Source organism: Trachurus trachurus (genome assembly GCF_905171665.1).
Source record: "Trachurus trachurus genome assembly, chromosome: 4".
NCBI classification, from domain to species: Eukaryota; Metazoa; Chordata; class Actinopteri; order Carangiformes; family Carangidae; genus Trachurus; species Trachurus trachurus.
Genome location: NC_139898.1, coordinates 1,859,859 through 1,885,216, shown reverse-complemented (window position 1 = coordinate 1,885,216; position 25,358 = coordinate 1,859,859). Strand labels below are relative to the sequence as shown.

Sequence of the window (25,358 nt, the reverse complement as noted above, 5' to 3'; positions counted from 1 at the left end):
GGTACTGATGACCTGCTGTCTGTGTTGGTGAAAGATTCCTTGGGTCCACTATTTTTTGTTTTGCTGTAGAGTTCTCATTATTTATAGGTTATTATGTTATTATTTTATTGGCCCGGCCCACTTGAGCTCAAATTGTGCTGTATGTGGCCCCTGGACACCCCTGGTCTAATCTCATGGGTGTGTGGCGTTAATGACTCCCAGTAACTTGTGACTTTGGATGGCGGAGGTCTGGGGTCCCAGGAAAGTTGCCTACATCACCTTGTGTGTAGACACCTTCCACAGCACACAGACATAATATTACCTCTTTGATTTTGTGCTAATTATATATTGAAGACTTTGATTAACAATTATGGTGCCTTAAAGGAGGAGGAGTCCTAATAGATTTAATCATGACTGACTGCTCACTTCATCAGAGCCCTATTAATCAATCAATGCTTTCATTAACTCCATGATCTCCATGAGCTCTCTTAAGCACTGCAACCGTTTACTGTAGCACTGTAGCACCTTATTACATTGTATGTTGTTGTTGTTTGTGTTTCTTATTCCATCTTAGCACAACTCCAACAAAAAACCCTGCCCTGGTTCTTGCATTGCTGCACCCCCATTTCATCTATCCATCCCTGACAGTTTTTTATTGCGCACTGTAGCACTTTATCACACTGTAGGCTACTATATTTTGGTTTTGTTGTGTTCCCAGTCCATTCTAGCACAACTCCATCATCAAGAAACCCTGTCCTGGTCTTGCATCGTTGCATCTTCATCCATTTTATCCATCCATAAACAGTCTTTTTTTGTTTTTCTTTTGTCATAGTAGCGTCATGTTAATTGTCTCTCTTTGTAGTTTTTTTGTTTGTTGGTTCCTGTTGGATACATGTGTGTTTTTCCTGTTTTATGAATTCTGTTGTTATGTCCTTGTGTTTATTTTAACGGCTTTTAAAGGGATAGTTCACCCAAAATTCAAATTTCACTCATTATCTACTCACCCTCATGACGACTAAGAGCTGTGAGAATTTTCAGAGTCCTCCGTTCCTTCTCTGAGTTACGGGGGGGTTAGCGCAGCAGTATTTGTCCATATAATGGTTGTCAATGGACACCAACTGTCTTCGTCCAAAAAGACACACCAAAAAACATCCAAATACCTCCATACTGCTCGTCTGTAATGTCCCTCTTGTACTGAAGCCCCGACATGAGAAATTGTTCCGAAAAAAATTAAATAAGTCTATATTTTAAGCTTGTTCGTAGCGGAAGCTCCCAGTGTCTCGGTTCACTGCTCTTCCTGTGTCAGTGCCAATCTCGCGTGATTTGCACTGACCGGCGGAAAAATTTCTCATGTCGGGGCTTCAAGACAAGAGGGACATTACAGACGAGCACTATGGAGGTATTTGGATGTTTTTTGGTGTGTCTTTTTGGACAAAGAAAGTTGGTGTCCATTGACAACCATTATATGGAAAAATACTGCTGCGCGGACCCCCCCGTAACCCAGAGAAGGAACGGAGGACTCTGAAAATTCTCACAGCTCTTAGTTGACATGAGGGTGAGTAGATAATGAGTGGAATTTGAATTTTGGGTGAACTATCCCTTTAACACCTTGCCAGGAGGACTACAGTAGGAAACTAGCCGTTGCCTAATACTGGCACTTTTACATTTTATTATGTCCATTAATGTGCATTGTCCTCCTTAAATAAAAAAAAAAAGATCTCACATTTTAATAACAGCCTGTATGACACATTTCAGAAAATTACTTTTCCTACAAAACAATACTTGTGTGACAACAAGCAACATCAAACTCACTATGAAACCATAAGACAGAGTTAACTGATGTTAATAATGCTGCACATTCAAAAACATTCGTTTTCTTGCTTCTCATTCCTGGTTGAATCAGAAAAGATGCAGGGAGAGAGAGAGAGAGAGAGAGAGAGAGAGAGAGAGAGAGAGAGAGAGGAAGAGAGGCGGTGTGGTGAGCATCAGTCTCAGTGTGAGGTGAGCAGCAGCAGCTCAGCAGCTCAGCATCTCCTGGATCGGAGGGATCCTGCTGGAGCTGGAGGGGATGACAGCGGGTTTGATGTGCGCCTGCACCTGCACGGCTCCGCGTGCCAACCGTCCGCGTGTGAAATGAGTTCGGACTGCGACAGTTACTACAACAAGGAGCACGTGCTCGTTAAGAGCTTCACGTGCCCGAGAGCGGACAATGACAGCACGGCGCTCTTCTGCTGCGGCTTCAGTGACCTGAAGTACTGCTGCGATGACCCCAACAGCTTCTTCCCCTACGAGTATGGATACATGTGGTGGTTGAGGTAAGCAGACACAGTCACAACTCCTTATCAGAGATGGACAGAGTACTCCACCCCAGTACTTGAGTAAGAGTATACTACTGGTCAAAATTTACTCCGTTACAAGTAAAAGTAGCTCAGTCCACATGTTACTCCAGTAAGAGTAAAAAAGTACTTGCTTTTAAAGGTACTTAAGTATCCAAAAGTACATGCTTTTAAATTTACTTTAAGTAAAAGTAAGAGTAAGAGTACATTTCTTATTTTTCACATCAGTGAATTACTATAATTGTTTCTAAATGAATTTAAGGACCTTTTAACTCTTGTTTCTGAGAAGTAACTCTTTGAAAGCAGCTGCACTGATGTGCTGCTTTTAGAAGCACGATCTTATATAAAGCTGCAGAAACACCTATAAAAACAAATAAAATGAGGACAGCAATTGTCATTTTCAGGACTCATGGTATAGTTTTGAGTTGACAAACGCAGTCGAAAGCTTGGCTACTTTGGCGGTATTATGGGGAGGGATGACGTATTTCCGCTTTTACGTAGATCCCAGTGGCATCTCGCGCGATTTGCATTGACACCCAGTTCACGGCACTGAGATAGGTTTCCTTCTTTGACAAACACAGCTTGTGTTCAATAGTATTTTAGGAAAGAAAAAAAAGAGCAGACCTGAAAGTAACGAGTACTTTTCAGCCTTCCTAGAAATTAACTTGAGTACAGTACTCAAGTAAATTTACTCCGTTACTGTCACCACTGGTCCTTATACAGAAGCAAAACAACATGAGTGGAAATTCAGCAGGCTGATGTTAGACAGACAGAGTTTCAGCTCACAGCAGGAGATCACATCCAGTGGGCCACAGTTTAACACCAGGAGCTGTAAGGGTTAAATATGTGTAGGGACTGAAAGGCACAAAGTCCTGTCGTTTTCTGTCTGTGGTTAAAGGTTTCCTGACTGTGTCATAGCTGAGTGAGAACCATATACAGGAAGACATTTGACCTCATACATCCAGACTCATCTGAATGAGTGAGTGTGGAGCTCAGAGAGTTAACTGTGTTAATGTTACACACTGACTTCTGTCACTTCTATTTAACGGCAGCATTTTCACATGGTGGGAAATGTGGAGATTCCTGACATTTACCAAAACAAACTAATATTGAAGAATGAAAGCAAACTGTGCAATAGGTCTGGAGCAACTTTGCTTTCCTGTGGGGGGACAGTGTTTTTCTTCAGTGCTGTGGCCACTCACACTGAAAAAAAGAATACAAATCCTGGAGCAACTGAAAATGACTTTCCTCCATATTTTATGGCATAATTCTTTTTCATCATTTCATCTTTGAATTTCCTCACTTTCTACAAGCTCTCGTCCAGATTGTCACCTGTCTTTGAGGGTTCTATTTAGTAGAAGTAGATAGAATTCAATGGCAGATACTCAGCACTGAAAAAAACAAAAAAAACAGAAGCCGTGCCCCTGATTTAGTCAGTTTGTATTGTACCTAAGGCTGTTCGATTAATCGATTTAAAATCGTAATCGCGATTATTTGGAATTGTAAAAATCGTTTTTTTGAAATCGTAAAAATCGATTTTTTACTCTAACTAGGGTAATTACAGTAAGCCCCTGTTCATGAATCTATCGTAACGACTGCTGCCTCCTTCCTCCCATCACGCTCTCCCACTGCTCTCCCCACACACTGTAAACAAGCATGTCGGCATTTTGCTAAGACCAGTGAGGATGTCGTTGCCAAAAAGACCAACGGCCCTTTTCCACTACACAGTTACAGCTCTCACGGTCCATTAGGTCCATTTAAAAAGACACAAACAGCACACAAAATAGTTAGTTTTTTTTACAAAAAAATCGTAATCGGAAATCGATTTTTCAGAGAAGAAAATCGAGATTTTATTTTTGGGCAAAATCGAACAGCCCTAATTGTACCATGCAACTTGCACCATGTGTTACCACATGATCTCAGTGAGGGCTGTGGTCTGCAGCATATACCTGGTCTACTTCTGTCATTATATGTTATTATGTGTGATGAGAATCCTACTGAAAACACAACACATCGGTTACTCGGAAGCGCATTGCATTCACTTGATAAAATAAAATTTAGACACCTTATCTCGTAATTACGAGATCTTTTCTCGTAATTATGAGATCCTGATGTCGTAATTATGAGATCCTGATGTCGTAATTACGAGAAAAGATCTCGTAATTACGAGATAAAGAAAAAGGAAATGTCTATAAATCCGCTCTTGTTGTCTTAATAGATGAATGCTACGGTGGTGCAGTGGTTAGAGCAGTTGCTATCCGTACAGGAAACCGAGGATCGAATCCTGGGTGGAGCACATCGTTCTCGTTTTGTATATTAGGCCACTGTAGCCTACATTATTAGACAGCGGGGGACACACCGGCCCACGTAACCGATTGTGCCGTTCATACACACCAAAGACCCCGGTGCCTGGCCGCCGCCGCTGCTCTAGTGGCGGCCGGGCACCGGGGTCTGTGGAGCGGGTTCATGAAGCCTGGTTGTCCCGACATGACTCAACTCACAACACTGTAACGTTATGTTGTGTGTCTTGTAGCCGAAAAGTAGGCTACAAGACACACAACATAACGTTACAGTGTTGTGGGCTCACACCCGGGGAAGGCGATCCTGGCAGTGAGGGTGTGTGAGCCCGGCACCGCCGCCGCTGGGGGCGGCCAGGCGGTGGAGGCGATCAGTGAGCTTCGCCTTCCCCACCCAGGGAAGGCCATCCTGGCAGTTAAGAGGAGAAACTTTCAGGTTCAGGAGCAGCGGAGCGGCTCGCGGCTGCAGCTCAGTTCACTTCACACACTGAGAATGGAGTTTGTTTTCTTCCGGTAGACGTAAACACGTAACACGTGTACCCCCTGTCCAATCAGAACGCTTCCCGACCCACAGACGTTAAGCAGAATTAAATAAAGGCGATTTAATGTGTTTTCCATGTTAACCCCAATTCTGAATTATTATTTCCATGTAAACTCGAAGGAGAATATTTTAATTTCAAACTATTTAATTCAGAATAATTAATTCTGAATTAAAAAACTTCATGTTAACGATAAGCCCTACCACGGGATTCGATCCTCAGTCTCCCGTGTGAGAGGTAACTGCTCTATCCACTGTACTACCATGGACCATTGATTCTAATTGAGACAAGAGCGGACTTATAGACATTCCTTTTTCTCTATCTCATAATTACGAGATCAGGATCTCATAATTACGAGAAAAGATCTCGTAATTACGACATCAGGATCTCGTAATTACGAGAAAAGATCTCGTAATTACGAGATAAGGTGTCTGAATTTTATTTTATCAAGTGAATGCAATGCGCTTCCGTAACTCTACACCAGATCTGAAGAAACATAACAAAAGATGCTAAACACAAAAATATCTGCAGATTTAGAAGTGAGTGAAATAATTAAATGAGGACACAATTTCACAAACAAAAAATACAAGTAATTAGTCATTGTATAATGATGTACACACTACAGTTATAAAACTGGGATTTGACTGCATGTGACCCACCGTTGTTACCAAATATCATCATCAGACCTATTTTCATTATGCACCAAAACATCACAATAGGTTTAAATCCATCCACCCATGTCTAAATGCTTATCCATGCAGGGTCACAGGTCACCAGTCTATTAAAGAGCTGAAACAGAAACAAACAACTACACACTCACATTCTACGGTAAGTCAGCCTTCTGTGCGTGTCTGTGGACTGAACCCACAGCAGAGGGAGAACATTCAACATCAGACGAAACAAACCCAGAAGCTTCTTCTTTTTTTAAGATACATTTTTGGGGTTTAATGCCTTTATCGTGACAGGACAGTTTGACAGAGAGGAAAGCAGGGGAGAGGCACAGATAACATGCTGCAAAGTGGGTAGAAACCCTAACCCTAACCCTAAAGAATGCCCCACCCACAACCTTCTTGCTGAGAGGCAAGTGTGTTAACCAGCATACCACCGTGCCACTCAGTTTACAACTCTGATTTTTTTTTTTTTTTTTTTTTACGCAAGTAAAGTCAATAGGCATGTTTCCACTGCAGGAACTTGGGGGTAATTTTACGGGGCCGGCCCCGTTGGTGCGTGTCTCCACTGCAGGAACCTCCCCCACAGGGGACAGGAACCTTTACGGGGCCGAACGGAGTCCCTGCCTGGGGGTAGGTACTCAGATCGGCCCTGAAGAAGTCCTGGTGGGGCTTGAGATTTACTCTGTGCTGATTGGTCAGACTCAAAGCAGGATCATGTGACGCTAAGAGGAAGCCCCGAAATAGATGCATTTTTACAACCCAACGTTACTAAAAACGGAAAAACGGCCGGAAAAAAGAGAGAATAACTCAGTAAAAGACGAGAGTAGCAGTAGGCCTGGTAAAAAAAAAAAGAAGAGTGGTAAATAGGCAATTGCGGGATTACGTGACGATCGAGACGGCTTTTTTTTTTTTTAAGAAAGCGTCTATACTGACAGAAAAAAACAACAAGGGCAGAAAAAAAAAGAAAAAAAACGCTGCACAACGACCACGCAATGATCAAAACTGTTGCACGTCACCATCAGAGCCCGGTGGGTTCCTGTCTGCAGTGGAGACACGGCCACCGAGAGAGAGGACGGTTCCTGTAGAAGTTCCTACCCCCTCCCTTTACCAGGAACTCCTGCAGTGGAAACGTGGCTAATCAAACACTTGAATCACGTTGCATTGTCTGCTGTATTTCCTTTCTTTATTGTGTGTCCTCTAGTCTTGGAGCTCTGGTGGGTCTCTCTGTGGCAGCTGTAGTTCTTCTGGCCTTCATCATCACTGTGTGTGTCCTCTGCTACCTGTTCATCACCACCAAACCTAAAGGTCTGGACAACGGGCTGCCGCTCCAAGCACCAGGTACTACACCTCCATCTAAGGATTTAGTAGAAACATGTACTGTATATTGTTGGATGTACAGACTTTAGAGTGTGTGAGGTTGTTGCTTTCTCATCTTAAAACTAACTTCTGCATAATGACACCTTTCATCTGAGCTGTTGGGTACTGTAAGTCATGTTTTGTCTTGTTCCATCTGTCTTGGTTGTGTGTCAGGTTCTAAGGTCCCTGTTCTGTCTTCCAGGCTCGACATCGAGTCCACAAGGACTAGAGCCTTGCCTAGAGCAGAGCCACACCAGTGTGCCTGCTGGTCCTCAAGGCTTCAGGAAACACTTCATGAGGGGGAAGCTGGACTGTGACAACCAGCCTCCAGATCCTGACCGTCTCTTCCAGCGTTGTTTCATGGCCACTGTGACATCTATAAACATAGAGGGTCCAGCTTAGAGCGGAGGACCATTTGACTTTCTGACCACTTACTTCTACTTCAGTTTTATTTATTTATTTGTTTGTATATTTCGGGCATGTCAATTAAATCATCATCATCACACTTCGTCTTAGTTCAAATAATACAATACACATGGCCGAAAGGGAAAGCGGGAGAAGCAAAAGCTGATCTAGTCCCGCCCCCATTACCCACAGAATAAAATCTTTATCATAATCTTTTCTTTTCTTTTGCTTTTTACATTTTGACATAACATTCTTTTACTTATGACATTTTGACATAACATGTTACAGCAGTAGGTAGTATACAGAGCTGAAGTCTAGCTCTAGACAGTACTGTACATACAGATTACATGTGTGTCCGTGTCCATATTTATCCGTCATGAGTGAACAACAGTCTCTTCTTGTAGCCTGACATGTCACAAAGTCACAGAATGGTCCAATCGACAGAGAGCAAAAGTCCAGTGTACTTATTATTTGTTGGGATGGTGTGAGAGCCCTTTTATGCCATTTTTCTTGTATTCATCCGTCTCCAGTTCTGAGATGTTTAAAGGGATAGTTCAACATTTTGGCAAATTGGCCCATTGCCATAATCGCTATAGTCATAGCAGTAGGTTCGTTACCTTTATTTGTCGGTGTAAGCTATTTTTAGAACGGAGGAGCGGAGCGGCAGGCTGTTCAGAGCTACACTATGGAGGCTAATGGAATTTCTTGGTTTCCCTCATCAAACTCATCAAATACAAAACTCCAAAACGCTTTCATGGACAAGTTGTGACCTGCACAATCACCACGCTATGAGATAATAATGGAACGTTACGAAACGGAGCCGTTTTCGAGGTAAATACAGAGTCTGCTTGCTGAAAAACTGTCCCTGAACGCAACGCGCATCAGCGGTTTTGCATGAATTTACCTCTAAAACAACTCTGTCTCGTAACGTTCTATTATTATCTCATAGCGTGGTGAATGTGCAGCTCACAACTTGTCCACGAAAGCGTTTTGGAGTTTTGGGATTTTGTATTTGATGAGTTTGATGAGGGAAACCAAGAAATTCCATTAGCCTCCATAGTGTAGCTCTGAACAGCCTGCCGCTCCGCTCCTCCGTTCTAAAAATAGCTTACACCGACAAATAAAGGTAACGAACCTACTGCTATGACTATAGCGATTATGGCAATGGGCCAATTTGCCAAAATGTTGAACTATCCCTTTAAGAGTTCCAGTGCATTCAATGAGGAAATTATAGTTGTACTTTAATGAATCTTTAAAATGATTTGTTTTTAAATGTGCTTTTGCAATCTCAGCGCAAAAACAAACTCTTATTGCAAATCTTTCGCTGCCTACTGCAACACAATTGTGTCATGGGCATCCTGAAAATAACACAGCACATTCAAGGGCTGCAACTGTGTAGAGACAATCATATCTTCATGATGCTAAGTCAGAACTTATGGTCTTTGTAAAATGATGTTGACTGAGTGAAGAAAAAAAATCAAGATATTAAATACAGATTTAGAGTTTGTTATAATCTGTTGTTTCTGCATTATTATTGTACAGTATATTCCTTTAAAACTGAGGGGGGGAACTCTATGTTGTTTTTTAGAGATGCTTTGAGGAATGGCCTCATGTTGAGTGAATGATGAGTTATGACTTATTATTTGCAAGATCTGCTTAGCTAGTCGCCTGCAGCAGGTGATGGATCAAAGTCACACACATGTCTTTGGTCCAGATTATTTATTGACCACCACCACATTTCCTGTCTGGTCACACAGTGGCTCTGCAGATATGGAATATTATAGTAAAGGATAATGTAACTATCTTACATCTTAATGTGTATTCACAGCACCTACTGTACATCAAAGTGGTATAAATGTCATTATTTATTTCAAGTTGCATATTACACACTACAATTTAATACAAACCAAAGAAACAAAGTGAAATGGATGTGGAGCAGCAGACCTAGGCAGATGTACAACACAATGCTGCCCCCTACCAGCTGCCAAAATGTCTGCAAGATGTCTGGCAGCTGAGCTGCTTGATGATGGTATGTCTGAGCACATGACAGCTACCTTACAGACTGGTAGGCTCTTTCATTTCAGTAAAAGAGGAACACACAGCACAGCAGACTTAAAGATAAATGTAAATAAAGTAAAAGTACAGCTCACAAACTTACAACCCAAGTTCCACTAATAAGTTGGAGAGCAGCTGGTGTGGTGAGGTTTTTTCATAACACAACCCTCAAAACAATGTTTTACTCTGGCAAACTCCAGACTAGTTAAGGGGAGCCAGTGTTAAAACAGGCACAGCTGGGTGGTGGGCAAGGATCTGACTATGGTGCCATGCAGCATCTACTGCTCAACACCTCAGAGGGGCTGTATACCACTGTGGGAAGAGAAGGATCTGACCTTCCACTTAGTAGAGTTTGGATCCGTGTCAGCGACGTCTGCTGATGTGTAGGCCACGGTCAGGGTTCAGAGCCATTCAGCTCTACTGGGGCACAACTCAGACTGAACTGACTTTGCTCATCCTTAAAGTATAGGGGTCTGGTGATGCTCCTGGTTCAGAATAACCTCAGCACCTCCTCTGTCACCATGCCCTGAGTATGACCTGCAGTTCTCTGAGCAGATCTCTGGCCCCCAACACCCACCAAAGTGGGGAGCGTTCAGGATGAATCTTCAGTGGATCTCCAGGTGAAGGTCCAATTGAAGATCTACAAATCTCAAAGTTCTCATTCACCACCCTAAAAATGGTCACCTGATCCAAAATCAGTTCAAATGGCTTACTACTGCTCCTGGCTATGAACCACCCATCCAAGCCATTATGAAGGCAATAGTGTCCACTGTCCAGGCTGTCAACAGATCACGTGGTCATGTACTTCAACAGGCTTCTCCAGCTCTTCTACTTCTCCCAATTTTAACCTAATATGGGATTTGGAATAGCCAAATGTAACAGGACCTGAATGTCATAACTCCACCTCCAAACATGTGGAAGCAGGAAATGTAGTTTGTCAGAGATGGAGGTTGAATAATACAGCTCTGCAGCCTCACAAATACTTAATTCCCCTTAGAAACCCCAGCTACAATCTTAAAATGCTATGTTGTTTCCTACTTGCTGTTTAAGTCTCATTATTATTATTATTATTATTATTATTATTATTATTATTATTATTATTATTATTATTATTATTATTATTATTATTATTATTATTATTATTTAAATTTTATCAATGGGGTAGTAGATAACTCTGTTTGAGATTGAAATTCTAGGTGTTACCATGTTGAAACATGATTGTGAAACATTTGATGCTGCAGTATCTGTGGAGTTGAACTGGCAACATTTGGCTGTTGCTGGTTGGGAAACGTAAACAGGAACAGAGGCAGATTGGCAACTAGATAGTGTGTTGTGTGTTGTGTGTTTGTGACCAGACTTCCTGTTATTTTGTCAGTTGAAGCGCCCCACGGATAACTTACCTAAATGTAAATGATTAATACATCATTGAAATGGTTTCTAGTGAATTATTGGTCGACATTTACTTGATGGAATTACTTGAAATTTTGATGTTATCTAACCCATTTGGCTCAATGTCAAATACTATTGGAGCCACTTCAGTCAGTTACATAACTGGACGAGTCCAATTCCACAATCTTCTTGCAGTTTAGTTAATGTGTTACTGATAGAATGATCTGCCTCAACACAGCCAGGCCTCTACTCCGTTTTTAAATCTCTTCTTAAAACCCACCTCTTCTCCTTGGCCTTTGTTCCCTAAGACGTTGACTCTGTCTGATTTTATTTTATTTCATTGCTTTTATTGCACTGCTTTTATTTTTACCCATGTTGTATGCCTGTGCAGCACTTTGGTCCACTGTGGATGCTTCAAAGTGCTCAACAAAGAAAGTTGGACTGGATTGCACACATCTGAAATACAGTATTCACTTAATTGGCTTAATTGTCATTGATGTGCCATTTTATTTTTTATTTACTTCATTTCAAAATAAATGATAACAAATTAAAACATTTTCATTACAGCACTTCATTAACTTGTTTAGCTCTTTTGGGGGGACTGAGAGTGAAATGGATGTGTTCATAGGATGCATGACATGACAACAATGTTATGAATAGTGAATATATTACATCATTGTGTTGAGGGCAGCTCCTCCAGAGGACCTACTGTATGGAGGCATGTTTCCCTGCCCATGTGCCACGCCCCTAAAATACGTGTCTTGACATGTCCAAACTTTAATACATTTGACCATACATTACATTGTAGTGATCCCAGTACTCAATGCTTTATAGATAATCTCATTATGTATTACTCTTTTGTGAAGAATGGATAGTGAATATATTTTTGAAGTTGTTGGCTCAAACCTCCACATGCACATGACCTCATTGTTACCTTTTATTTGCGTCCCTAACATGCAGCTCGTGTGCCACAGTCAGAAGTCTGGATGAAACTCGAGCCTTGTTTTTCTTGTTTTTCAGCCTCGGGTGTAACATCACACTCCCTGTTGGGCTTTATTGTCTTCCAGTTTCCTCCACTCCTCACTCAGATCATGTGTCTGCAGGATCAGTCAGAAGGCTTTTTCATACAGTACACCTTCATCGTGGTTCGTCAAGCTACTGCTGATTATGTGGACTTAGATATGTTATGTTGCAAACACTCGAGTAGCAGTGGATTTGTACAAAATAGGCAACGTGTATCATTAAATGTGAGGTCACAGAGAAAAAAAGCTCCATGAGCAGTGAACTTGTAGATTTGTTTTCTCCCACAAACCCAACACAACAGTCACCGCTTTTCAGATTCTTAACTAAGGCTGTTTTACAAATTATAAAACTCATACACTCACATTTTTTGCTGCAGTGCTTTTGGTGCAAAATACATTCACACAGCCGTATCAAATAATGTGAGGCTATGGATTTGCACATCTGCAAATTTGAATTTGGACTTCAGATTAAGATTCCTTGACAGGAAACTTGTCTTGGGCACGGGCACAGCTGCTCCTAAAACCACACTCATGTTCACAACATACATTTAGAGTGCACATAATATACACATACACATGTACACATGGAGTAAACATACACATCTACATACACCGAAGCGTAGTGCACATGGTGTACACATTCAACAACGAACAGAAAAGCGCAGAACTCTGGGCAGGGAAAGACCTTGATGTCGTTTAATACCACCAAGTGACCTGTGAAGCAAAACTGTTGTGTGTAACCATGGAGTCAGAGACAGAACTCAACACAAGCCTTCACTTACTGGTTGGTTTCACACTGCTCCATTCAGTGCATTTTAATATGAAACACCAATACTGGCTTGATCATTTATCAGTATTGATCCATGTAAGTTCATCATATATTATCCATTGATAACATGAGGAGATTGACTGCACTGCTTTGGATGTGCATGATGCAGCAATACACTCTGACACACAAACAATTATGTGAACTTTGCATCTGTTAATGATGCCAGATGTACATGTGGTCAATAAGAGTGTTTCTGTAAGTCTCAAAGTCAGAAGATCTTTCTACTTGTTTCTATCAAAGTATATTTTCACATTGTTTTCTCCTGTTCACATGGCTTTTGTTAAATAATCAATATTTTTTCCATGCCATTTCTTCCCACATCATTCATCATCTGCTATCACCTAATCATGCACCATACTGTGATACAGTATCAGGTACAGGTAGGTCACAGGTGAGGGCTACACGCTGAACACTTTATCTAAGGTTACTGAAAAACAGATTTCTTAGCAGGCAATCTTATTGTTGGTGAGTGATGAAAACTAAACTATATTGACAAATAAAAATATTTTACAGGGCCTTATCATTCTTCAGGGTGTGAGGACCCTATTTTATTACGAATGTCTATTTCGATTCTTAGGAAAAATGAATTGCTTTCATGGTGGCTTAAGATCTGTGTGTCAAACACACATGTATAACATAACTTGCAGGCAACGGTATATATGCAAATGCAGTGTGTGCTGCCACATGGTCCCTGCAGACCACTTTGACACCTGAGCATGAAGTGGTTGCTACGACAATGCCCCCTCCCCCCATTCACCACTGTTTGCATCTTTAAATGATTATTATACTGTAACTTTGGGTTTCATTGTGCCTGTCCAGATAAAGGTTGTGTTCATGAAGGGAAAGTGGGTGAGGCTGCTTACATAACTGCAGTGTCACAAAAAACCTTTGGACTCTCTCAGATTGTTTTCTTTTTTTTCTTTTTTTCTTGTGTGTGTGTGGTTGTTGGTGTGGGTAACCACAGAGCGCACACACAGGCGTCACCACTGTACAGACGTTGTACAGAGGGAGAGGAGCGTCTTGGAGAGCTGCTGCTGGCCTGACTCAGTCTTCCACCATGTGGCTGTATAACTTTCTGCTGGGATTAGATCTTAAAGGCGTTCTCCTGTTTCTTTGTGTTTTCCTTCTCATCGCCGACTATCTCAGAAACAAGAATCCACCAAACTATCCTCCAGGACCGCTGGCTCTGCCTTTTGTGGGGAACTTATTCAATGTGGACTTCGAAGATCAACACCTTTGCTTCTCAAAGGTACAGTTTAATACACTGGTTATTTTTTTATCTAACAGGGCTTTTGAGTATGTTGCAGATAACAGGTCTATTATTATTGTTGTTGTGTTACATACAGTAGTTCCAATTTCAAGTGTTAATTTTATGTTTAAATTCAACATTTAAACTTGTTTAATTAAGTTTATTTAATAAAAATTTTAATTCAATGCCATTTTTTCAGGAAGATTGAAAGCAAGAATTGGATGGTGATGTATACAGTACTGTTTACAGTCAAACGTTTTCATGCACTACAGGCTCAATTTGATAAATCAAAAATCTGTGTGAATCGTTTGTGTAGACAGTTGGAAGATGCTGTCTAGCAAGTTTGGTGTCAATTGAGCAAAAATTGTGGGAGGAGACAGGTTTAATACGTTTTACAGCTGAAGGACTTCATAATTTGTGATGAGTTTAAGTAGATTAGTAGCAGTTTTTTGCCTTCCCCAATTCACTCAATTTTAGAATTGAAGCTATATGTAACATTAAAACTGTTCACCCACTTCATGTGTGTATTTAAAATGATTATTGTGTCGAAATGACTGGCAAATACTGACATCTAAGCAGACCTGGTGGCATATCTGTAGATATTGTTTTGTAATCATTTAAAAACTTTAAAGAATGCAGCAGCGCCTGTGTTTGTCTCTCTCTTCTGCCTCCAGCTGGCCAACACCTATGGGGATGTATTCGGCGTCCGCTTCAGTGGCACCAAGATTGTGGTTTTGTGTGGGCATAAGATGGTGAAACAAGCCTTAGTGACACAAGCTGAGAACTTTGTGGATCGACCATACAGTCCGGTCTCTGAGAGGTTTTACTCAGGTACCACGGGTGGTCTGTTCATGAGTAATGGCGACATTTGGAAGAGACAGCGGCGATTCGCCTTGTCTACCTTGCGCAACTTTGGTGTGGGCAAAAGCATAATGGAGCAGAGTATCTGTGAGGAGATCCGACACCTGCGGGAGGAGATGGAGAAGGAAAAAGGTTGTGTTCAATTCTGATAAGCTCAAAGTCCAACATGAGAAACAGCAAAACCTCTTAGAACTGTCCTAACTCCTCTCCTCCAGGTGAAGCCTTCAACACAATAGGCCTGTTCAGCAACGCTGTGTCCAACATCATTTGCCAGCTGGTGATGGGAAAACGCTTTGACTACAGCGACCACAACTTCCAAACCGTACTGAAAAATCTGTCTGAGGTTATACAGCTGGAAGGATCCCTACTGGTCCAAGTAAGTCAGTTGTTAGTTTAGTCATGTTCAAAGTGACTGCAGATGGAGATGCTGTACGTGAAATGATCTACATGTGTGTTTTGTCCTGTAGCTGTATGAGGTATTCCCTGGAGTGATGAAGCGCTTGCCCGGTCCTCACCATAGAGCCTTCATCCTGTTTGAGGAAGTTATAGACTTTCTCACTCAGGAGGTGCAGAGGCACAAGAAGGACCTGAACCACAGCGACCCTCGGGACTATATCGACGCTTTTCTCATTGAAATGGAAAAAGTATGTGAACACACACACACACACACACACAGACCATGGTAAGTTTGAACACTCTTTCAAACTGATCATTCACTGTCTTGTCTTCATCTGCATCTGTGACAAGCACAAAGAGTCTGACCTGGGCTTCACTGAGACCAACATGGCACTGTGTTCCGCGGACCTGTTCCTGGCTGGGACAGAGACCACCTCCACTACTTTACAATGGGCTATGGTTTACCTCATCAAATACCCTGAGATCCAGGGTAGGTGCAGTTCAATACAAACATTACACTAATCATGACAATGCTATATCAAATAGCGATGACAAATGTAGTCTGACTGACAAATGTTAGCATGCTAACATTTGCTAATTAGCACCAACACAAAACTGAGGTCCATGACAAAGCCATGCTTTCTGAAGATGTTTAAATATTAACCAAAGTAATGGTGACAGATTTTTTATGAAATATTAAGGGATCTTTAAAGTCCATTTTTCCCCTGTTAAAAGTTTGTTTTGGGAGTTTTTCCTCAGTGGATGTGAGGGTCTAAGGACAGAGGATGTTGTTATGATGCTGTGTAAAGACCTTTGAGACAGTTGGTGAAAAAAAAAAAAAAATGTTGGTAAAAAATTGGCTATACAAATAAAATTTCCTTGCCTTGCCTTGCCAAAGTGGATACACCTGATCTTGATGGGTCCACAACTATATGTGCTAATGTTTCATGATGAATCCAAAAAGGCTTGAAATAGCACTTTTCTAGTCACTCGGAACACTCAAAAGCAAGGCAAGTTTATTTGTATTGTGCAGCATCTGCAAATGTTTTGTCACATTCACCCTTTCACACACATTCATACAGCTCTGTGCAGACAGGTTTTTTTGGAGGCTATTCATTCACACACATTCATACATCTGATGACACGTCAGAGGGCAGGTGTGGGTTCAGTCAGTGTCTTGCCCAAGGACACTTGGACATGCGGAATGGAGGAGCCGGGAATCAAACCACTGACCTACTGGTTAATGGATGTAACTCACTCTACCCCCTGAGCCGCCACAAATGATAACGGTAGTGGTAGACAAGCAGTCACCACTAAAGCCAGTACAGATAAGAATGATAATTACATTATTATGAAATTTGTTTTGATTTTATTTCCCCAATTCTACGCCAGGGGATAAAAAAGATAAAGTAGGCACAGTCATTCTTGCTACATGAGAATATTTAAATCTCTTTGTTAATAGAAAAGAACGTTGCTGTGTTGTGTGAATGTGAATGCCAGTGGGAATCTGAGCAGGCCTTGCTGCAGGATCATGTTGTTAGATCACAGCACAGGGTATTAAATATGCAGTATCAAATCTTTCCTTAACTCCTGTAAACTAAAATCACTCATTTCATGAATGTCTAGAAAAAGTCCATGCAGAGATAGACAGAGAGATTGGATCGGACCGCCTGCCCAGTATGGCTGACAGACCCAACCTGCCTTACACTGATGCCGTCATCCATGAAATACAGAGGATGGGAAACATCGTCCCACTCAACGGATTCAGAGAGGCTGCCAAGGACACCACACTGGGCGGTTACTTCATCCCCAAGGTGTGTCAAGATCTCACTAATCTAATGCTTAACAGGATTATAACAGTTGGGGAGTGGAAACTTTTTGTCTTTGTCTTTTGTCTTGTCAACGATCTTGTTTTTTTTGTTGTTGTTTCTTGTTCAGGGCACAGCAATAATGCCCTTCCTGACCTCGGTGCTGTTTGACAAGAATGAATGGGAGAGTCCAGATACCTTCAACCCCGGGCACTTCCTGGATAGTGAGGGGAAGTTTGTGAAGAGAGAAGCCTTCCTGCCTTTCTCTGCAGGTTAACCACATTCACCTCAATCCTAACCAGAACCTGAACCTATGACATAAGATGATCCTGTGTTCTCTGACCTCATCATGTGTGTGTATGTGTGAACTCCTCAGGGAAGCGTGTGTGTCTTGGAGAGAGCCTGGCCAGGATGGAGCTGTTCCTGTTTTTGGTTGGTTTACTGCAGAAGTTCTCCTTCTCAGTTCCCGATGGAGATGAGCTGAGTACAGAGGCAGTCACTGGATCAACACGAGTACCGCGCCCCTTCAAGCTTTACGCCAAGGCTCGCTGAGTTATGCAACTCACCGGACCATTTCCAGTCGACCAAAAAAACATAACATGATGTTGTATGATTACAGAGGGCAGGTTATTATATCATAAAAATGGTGTTGATAGTACAGTGTGAAAGATATTTAGCTTTGTTCTTGTAGTTATTCATGACTTAATACAGTATATGTTCATACTGTGGAACTACAAGCAATCAGTACTGGTTGTTTTTTGATACACTTGTATACATCTCATGTATAAACAGTGGTGGACAGTAGCGGTGTAAATTTACTTGAGTACTGTACTTATATCCAGAGGATTTGTACTTTACTTGAGTATTAGATTTCTCTGGTACTTATTACTCTTACTTGAACACATTTCCAAGACAAATATTTTTACTTTTTACTGGAGTTAAAGGGACAACGAGGAGTTTTGGAAAAGCGAAGCGTTTTCACACTACATTTATGAGCCTCCGCGCGCACCGTAAAATTCTTTGACCGGCGCAAGACAGACTCATGTTTTCATTCATCAAGAATTAAAGTCAGAGGTTCAAAGAGGTTCACATACCGTCGTAGTTCCGACCATAAACGGCGATTCAGCTGCGTTATTCTCATGACTCGTTGCGAAACCGAAAGTAAAAAACGCTGGTCGGCTCGACCAGCATCTCCGCCACCACTAATAATAACAAAATAACGATAGAGACAGAACGATATATTTATCGAAAATGGGCCCATTAACAAGCGTGGGTAGCGGAGATTCATCCACATTAACGTGAGACTTTTTTATAACCGAATAGAAACTCCTCGTTGTCCCTTTAATTTCTAGGAAGGCTGAAAAGTACTGGTTACTTTCAGGTCTTTTTTTCTAAAATCCTATTGGACACAAGCTGTGTTTGTCAGAGAAGGAAACCCTAACCCCTAAAAGCAAAGAGTTCATTCTCAGAAACAAGAGTTAAAAGCTCCTTAAATTCATTTAGAAAAAAATATAGTAATTCATTGATGTGAAAAATAAGAAATTTACTCTTACTTTTACTTTTACTTAAAGTAAATTTAAAAGCATGTACTTTTGGATACTTAAGTACCTTTAAAAGCAAGTACTTTTTTACTCTTACTCGAGTAACATGTCGACTGATCTACTTTTACTACCAGTAGTATTTGTACTCCTACTCAAGTACCTTGGTCGAGTACTATGTCCACCTCTGTGTATAAACCATTATTAAGTCATAGACTGAAATTATTTTGTTGATATATCAGGAACTTGGTGTATGTCATCATAACAAAGTCACTAAAGCTGGTGACTCATTAACAAAGCAGTAACTATTATCACAAAGTTGACTATGTTGTTGATTTCTAACTGTAAGTAATGACTCATTATGGGGTAATAAATGTTGTGGGACCACCAGGGGAGCATCGTGTGGTTGTGAAATAGGTTGTGTTTTCTATTTTAGAGTCTACAACGCATGAAACACAGACCATAAATACAATGTCTGGAAAACACCACGTGTGTATCATAACATGCATCATCAATCTTTAAAAAGGTCTACAATTTCAGAATCATCACATTTTTTTAAACATCCATGCATGCATAACAGGCAACCAACATTTCCAAGAACAACTGAGCCTCTCAAAGCAGACTGATGTTTAAATCCTACCCAGGCACTAAAGATTCACACACCTATGTTCTATGAAAGCAGCACAACATATAGTGTACCTGGGTTGCCAGTTTTGTATCTTCAAACCTTAAAAACAGAGAAGAAACTTTCAAGTCCTACACTTACACAAATGTGGTTTTATGTTATGGCCTGACACTTATTTCACTTTTTTAAAGGGATAGTAGCATTTTTTTTAAAGTGGGGTTGTATGATCTACAAATAGCCCACAAGTACTTTGTTGGAGCTAACCAACTGCTGATCGGCGGGCGCTAACCCTGGGCGGAGGGATATGTGAGTTGGTTAGCTCCAAATAAAAACTGCGTTTTTCCTGCACTTTGAGGGGCTGGAAAAAATTATATTATAGTGAACAATGGAACTGTGTATTTTTTTCAGGTAAAACCTCTTTTAGGCCGCGAAAATAGGCAGTTTCTTTGGGTCTGTTCACAACACTGTATGTTGTAAATCTCTGGGCAGGGCTATGGGCTGGCGTTGCTAACGGGAGGAGTGCAGAGAGTCTTCTACTGAAATTAAAGTACTTAGGGGCTATTTGTAGATCATACAACCCCACTTTAAAAAAAATGCTACTATCCCTTTAATGTCCTCTTTATAAATGTCCACCTTGACATTCTATGTATGTTTTGGGTCAGCTTGTAGCTTATTGTGTTTTTATCTGGTAAATGAAGAGGCGTCCCAACTCTCTCTCTCACACACACACACATAGATCATTATATATCTGTGAGTCAGCAGAGCACCAGCCCATCTCTAACTAGGGGCTGATGATAGTGCAAGTGATCCAGACCAGTCTCTTGCTCTTCTCTGCTTCACTATGAGGCAGCTTCTCTTCCTGTGGCTCGACCTGAGGGGAATCCTGCTCTTTATTTTGGCTCTTCTCCTGCTGATGTATGTTCTGAGCAGAAAGACTCCACCTAACTTCCCCCCAGGACCACTGGCTCTCCCTTTCTTAGGAAATGTCTTCAGCATTGAACCAAAACAGCCTCACATATACCTAACCAAGGTAAGCTGACAGCAGACACATTTCAAGTTAAAGTGCTTTTTTTTTAATTCTGAAAATTTCACATGAGTATGTCCACAACAGGTCAAATAATAATGTATATGTTATTTTTTTGCTTTAATTTACAGTCACTGCTTCATAGTAAGACCCTTAGTTAACAAAATGTCTACAGTACGTTTATTTGTGGCTTTCCCGCTATTTAATAGTAATAATGATAATAATAATAAAGGTTTGTTGTATAAAACACCGTTACAACCCAGTTGATATGAAGTCACAGTGTTAGCTCTTATCAGAATCACATGCTCAACAATAGGCTGCTTATTCTCCTGCATCCACAGCTAGCTGATGTTTATGGGAATGTGTTCTGCATATGTCTGGGAAGACACAAAACCGTGTTTGTGTCTGGCTGGAAGATGGTGAAGGAAGCCTTGGTGACACAGGCTGACAACTTCGTGGATCGGCCTTACAGCCCAATGGTGGAGAGGATTTATTCGGGAAACTCAGGTATAAATCCCAGGAATGTGGTACATCAGAACGGAAGTGGTCAACCCGGCTGACCTGGCTTTGTTCTCTGTGTCAGCTGGTCTATTTTTCAGCAATGGGAAGGTGTGGAGGAGACAGCGGCGCTTTGCCATGGCCATGTTACGTACCTTTGGTTTGGCCAAGAGCTCCATAGAGCAGAGCATCGGTGAAGAGAGTCGACATCTGCTGGAGGCGATGGAGAAGGAGAGAGGTTGGCAAAAACCACAGAGAGAAATAATACAATGCAAAAACTCAAAATATTTCCAAGAATATTTGTCTTATTTCTTGTCAAAATGTCTCATTTCTAATCAAAACTAATCTCTTTCCACTGAAAATAAGACTCATCACCTAAAAATTAACTTGTTTTTAGATAATTTTCACTTGTTTCAAACAAATTTTCTCTTAAAATAAGTAGAAAAATCTGCCAGTGAAAGCAAGTTTTTTGTGCTTGTAATAAGAAAGAAAGACTTGCTCCACTATCAGATTTTTCTACTTATTTAAAGTGGAAAATTTGCTTGAAAAAATTAAAAAGTGTCTAAAAACAAGCTACTTTTTTAAAATGTGATGAGTCTTATTTTAAGTATAATTAGATTTATTTTGACTAGAAATTACATTTTGACTAGAAATAAGACAAATATTCTTGGTTAGATTTTGATTTTTTGCAGTGTAAACACCAAAAGCCAGTGCAGTCAGACTGAGGATGTTTCCTCTGTACAGGTGAACCATTCGACCCTGTGGCCCTCTTAAACAACGCTGTGGCCAACATCATCAGTCAGATAGTGTTTGGGAGACGGTTTGACTACAGTGATCACAACTTCCAGAACATGCTGAAGAACCTCACTGAGATTGCCTATTTGGAAGGATCCATATGGGCTCTAGTAAGATGCAGGACCAACACACACATGTTTGAGATGGATAGATATAGTTCTAGTTATCTGAGTTTGTTTTCATGCTAAATTGAACATTGTAAAGGGATAGTTCACCCAAAATTCAAATTTCACTGATTATCTACTCACCCTCATGTCAACTAAGAGCTGTGAGAATTTTCAGAGTCCTCCGTACCTTCTCTGAGTTACGGGGGGTCCGTGCAGCAGTATTTGTGGTTGTCAATGGATACCAACTTTCTTCATCCAAAAAGACACACCAAAAAACATCCAAATACCTCCATACTGCTCGTCTGTAATGTCCCTCTTGTATTGAAGCCCCGACATGAGAAATTGTTCCGAAAAAAATTAAATAAGTCTATATTTTAAGCTTGTTTGTAGCAGAAGCTTCCTGTGTCTCACGTGATTTGCACTGACCAGCGGAACAATTTCTCATGTCGGGGCTTCAATACAAGAGGGACATTACAGACAAGCAGTATGGAGGTATTTGGATGTTTTTTGGTGTGTCTTTTTGGACGAAGAAAGTTGGTATCCATTGGCAACCATTATATGGACAAATACTGCTGCACGGAGCCCCCCGTAACTCAGAGAAGGCACGGAGGACTCTGAAAATTCTCACAGCTCCTAGTTGACATGAGGGTGAGTAGATAATGAGTGAAATTTGAATTTTGGGTGAACTATCCCTTTAATAACAAAACATATCCCAAGCCAGAGTGAGATCTTTACTTGCCTGTAGATAAAACCCTTTTCCCCTCTTCAAACAGTTGTATGATGCCTTCCCAGCGCTGATGAAACACCTGCCAGGGCCTCACAACGGCATCTTCAGCAACTCCAGATCTCTGGAGGCCTCGATCAGGAGAGAGATAGAGAGGCACAAGCTGGATCTGGATCCTAGCAACCCACGGGATTACATCGACACCTTCCTGATGGAAGAGAAAGTAGGCTACAATGTTCACATTCTTGACTCAATCTCTATGTGTATATGAACAGACAGTTAACCCTTTCATGAGCTGACCCTTCCTTTGTCTGACAGAGTACAGGACAAAGTGAACAGGGCTTTGAGGACAAAAACCTGGTTCTGTGCTGTCTGGATCTGTTCCTGGCTGGGAGTGAAACCACTTCAAAGACACTGCAGTGGGGGCTCATCTACCTCATCAAGAACCCTCATATCCAAGGTGGGTGCTCAGAGGAGACATGTTGTCTCACAGAGTTTACATCAATCAGTTGATTTAAGTCTTTCATTTCACCTCTTAGACAAAGTCCAGGCAGAGATAGACAAGGTGATGGGACAGACGCGTCCCCCCACCATGGCCGACAGAGCCAGCCTGCCCTACTCTGACGCTGTCATCCATGAGATCCAGAGGATGGGAAATGTTGTTCCCCTCAATGGATTCAGAATGGCTGCCAAAGACACCACACTGGGAGGTTACCTCATACCCAAGGTGCATCGACCATTTACAGAAACTAAGGATAAAGAATTCAATAAAAAACTGTTCAAATGTAAAAAAAAAAAAAAAAAAAAAAAAAAAAAAAAAAATCTATTACGAGTGTAAATCCTAGTGCTGGATGCACAAAACACCGGAATTATTTATAAAATCCATTAACTATTCATTAATTTGTTTAATGTTTTCTCTTACCCTGGTCTTAAACTCGCACTAGCACTAAAAACCTGAATGATCAAGTTCACCCTTCTGTAGTCAGGCCAAGAGATAATAAAAGAAAACCAACTTGTGCTGTAGCCTACAAATTTTGAAATTTGTTTCTTTAATTTAATTAAATTTAAATCTTATCATTTTCATTTTATTGTAATCTACCATGACCTGGCTGAATGAGATCCTTCACAGACACACAAACCATCTGTCTCGTCCGTGAAATTACTAACAAGTCACAAACATTTTCAAGCTATGATGTTGTGAAATAAAATACAGTACAATAGTAAAACAGATGTGAAATACTTAAGGACCTTACACAGTAAGTGAAATACATAATGTGGGGAAATCCAGCTAATGTTACTGTACAATGACTTGTCTAGTTTCACGGTTTTGTTGATGTTTTTCCTACAGACATTATTTAGTGTGGAGCCCAGTATTTGCTGAATTGACCCTTTAAATTCATCTCAAGTGATGATATTTGATGTTGAAAAAAGGTTCTCTATTATATAAGAACAGAAGATTAACAATATAACTTTGTTACATTGTATTTATGCTGATACACCTCATGTCTGACAACTCTACCAGTGAGTTGATTGTTGTGTTGCTCTTGGTTTGTGCAGGGAACTGCTGTGATGCCAAACCTGACCTCTGTGCTGTTTGACAAGACCGAATGGGAGACACCGCACACGTTTAACCCGGGACACTTCCTGGATGCTGAAGGAAAGTTCATGAGGAGAGATGCATTTTTACCTTTCTCTGCAGGTAAACTCACCTTTCAACTGAAACGTACTACTTCATAGTGGTGTGGTAGAAAGCCATGTGACTGTGGATGGGTGGTGAGAGCAGTGCTTGGTTTTTTATCCAGGAAAGCGAGCGTGTCTGGGAGAGGGCCTGGCCAGGATGGAGCTCTTCTTGTTTTTCATCAGTTTGTTTCAGAAGTTCCGTTTTTCAACTGTGGATGGAGCCGAGCTGAGGACAGAGGGAATCATTGGAGCCACGCGCACGCCACACCCCTTCAAGATCTACGCCAAGGCCCGCTGACGCCCCGCCTACTGCAGCTACACTACATACAGTACGCACATGAAACTCTGGAGATGATAAGATAAAAGATTGAGGATGATATATTGTTATGTTTTGTCACAACACAATGAAAAGTGGGACAGTGTGATGACTTACCTTGGACATCATCTAATAACCTTCCTTCTTGTGATAATTACAATATCAGCAGTCTTGTTTCCAACTTTCTATTATGGGAATGATTTCAGCTCCTCTGCTGCTCATTATAAAAATAAATATCAAACATAATGGTCAGAATTTGTCCTTGTTGGTCATGTATGGTTGGCTCTGCCCTGATAAGATTGATTTGTAATTGTGTCAGAGAGGAAAAACACCTGTGTGTAGGGAAGAGCATTAGGGCTAACAGAGATTTTTTTAAGACTCTGAGATAAAAAGTCTGAATTTCTGACTTTTTTTCTCAGAAATTTGTGTCAAATGAGTGAAAATGTAGTCACTCTTTAAAAGTGTTATGTTCCAAGTACTAAGTCTTAGTAGGCTGTCTCCAGATAGTCAATCCAGATCAGACTGGTTCATTTCAGGGAGACATTTGAAGGTTACTCAAAATCCTTATTCTTCACTGACTCTGCCAAACTCGTTTTATCTTAAGAACTTGACTGTGTAGAGTGGGGATAGGGATACCTAATTTATGTTTTAATAAATTCGGCCTTGTGGCTTTGTGGAATGGCTAGAACTTGTATCTCCTGTAGCCTCTGTCAGCAGCACTAATGTTATTAAGTCACTTCTATTCCCCTGAGGTAGTCCTAGTCCCCTCTGACCCAGCCTTTCACCGGTCTGATAAAGGTGAGCTTTAATGACCTTTTAGTGAAAGGCGTTTTCTCCTCATTCTTTAGCTTGGCAGCAA

General features: G+C 41.1%; 2 protein-coding genes across 2 annotated transcripts; both read left to right on the top strand.

The window, feature by feature from the left end:
• Nucleotides 1-2,112: 2,112 nt before the first annotated feature.
• Nucleotides 2,113-7,580, top strand: LOC310985100 (protein shisa-like-2A; the record flags this gene model as incomplete). Its single annotated transcript, XM_083970552.1, has 3 exons — nt 2,113-2,294; nt 7,024-7,160; nt 7,381-7,580. The coding sequence occupies 3 exons, from the start codon at nt 2,113-2,115 to the stop codon at nt 7,578-7,580; spliced, it is 519 nt and encodes a 172-aa protein (XP_083826678.1).
• A 6,254-nt stretch (nt 7,581-13,834) lies between these two features.
• LOC310984729 (uncharacterized protein) lies at nt 13,835-24,481 on the top strand (the record flags this gene model as incomplete). The annotated part of the gene is made up of 17 exons (XM_083970044.1): nt 13,835-14,127; nt 14,802-15,120; nt 15,204-15,364; nt 15,456-15,632; nt 15,736-15,874; nt 17,011-17,198; nt 17,323-17,464; nt 17,569-17,735; nt 20,206-20,385; nt 20,721-20,886; nt 20,963-21,115; nt 21,622-21,782; nt 22,553-22,726; nt 22,822-22,963; nt 23,043-23,230; nt 24,061-24,202; nt 24,306-24,481. Exons 1-17 carry the CDS (start codon nt 13,936-13,938, stop codon nt 24,479-24,481), a joined length of 2,967 nt encoding a protein of 988 aa, XP_083826170.1. The 5' UTR covers nt 13,835-13,935.
• Nucleotides 24,482-25,358: the final 877 nt, after the last annotated feature.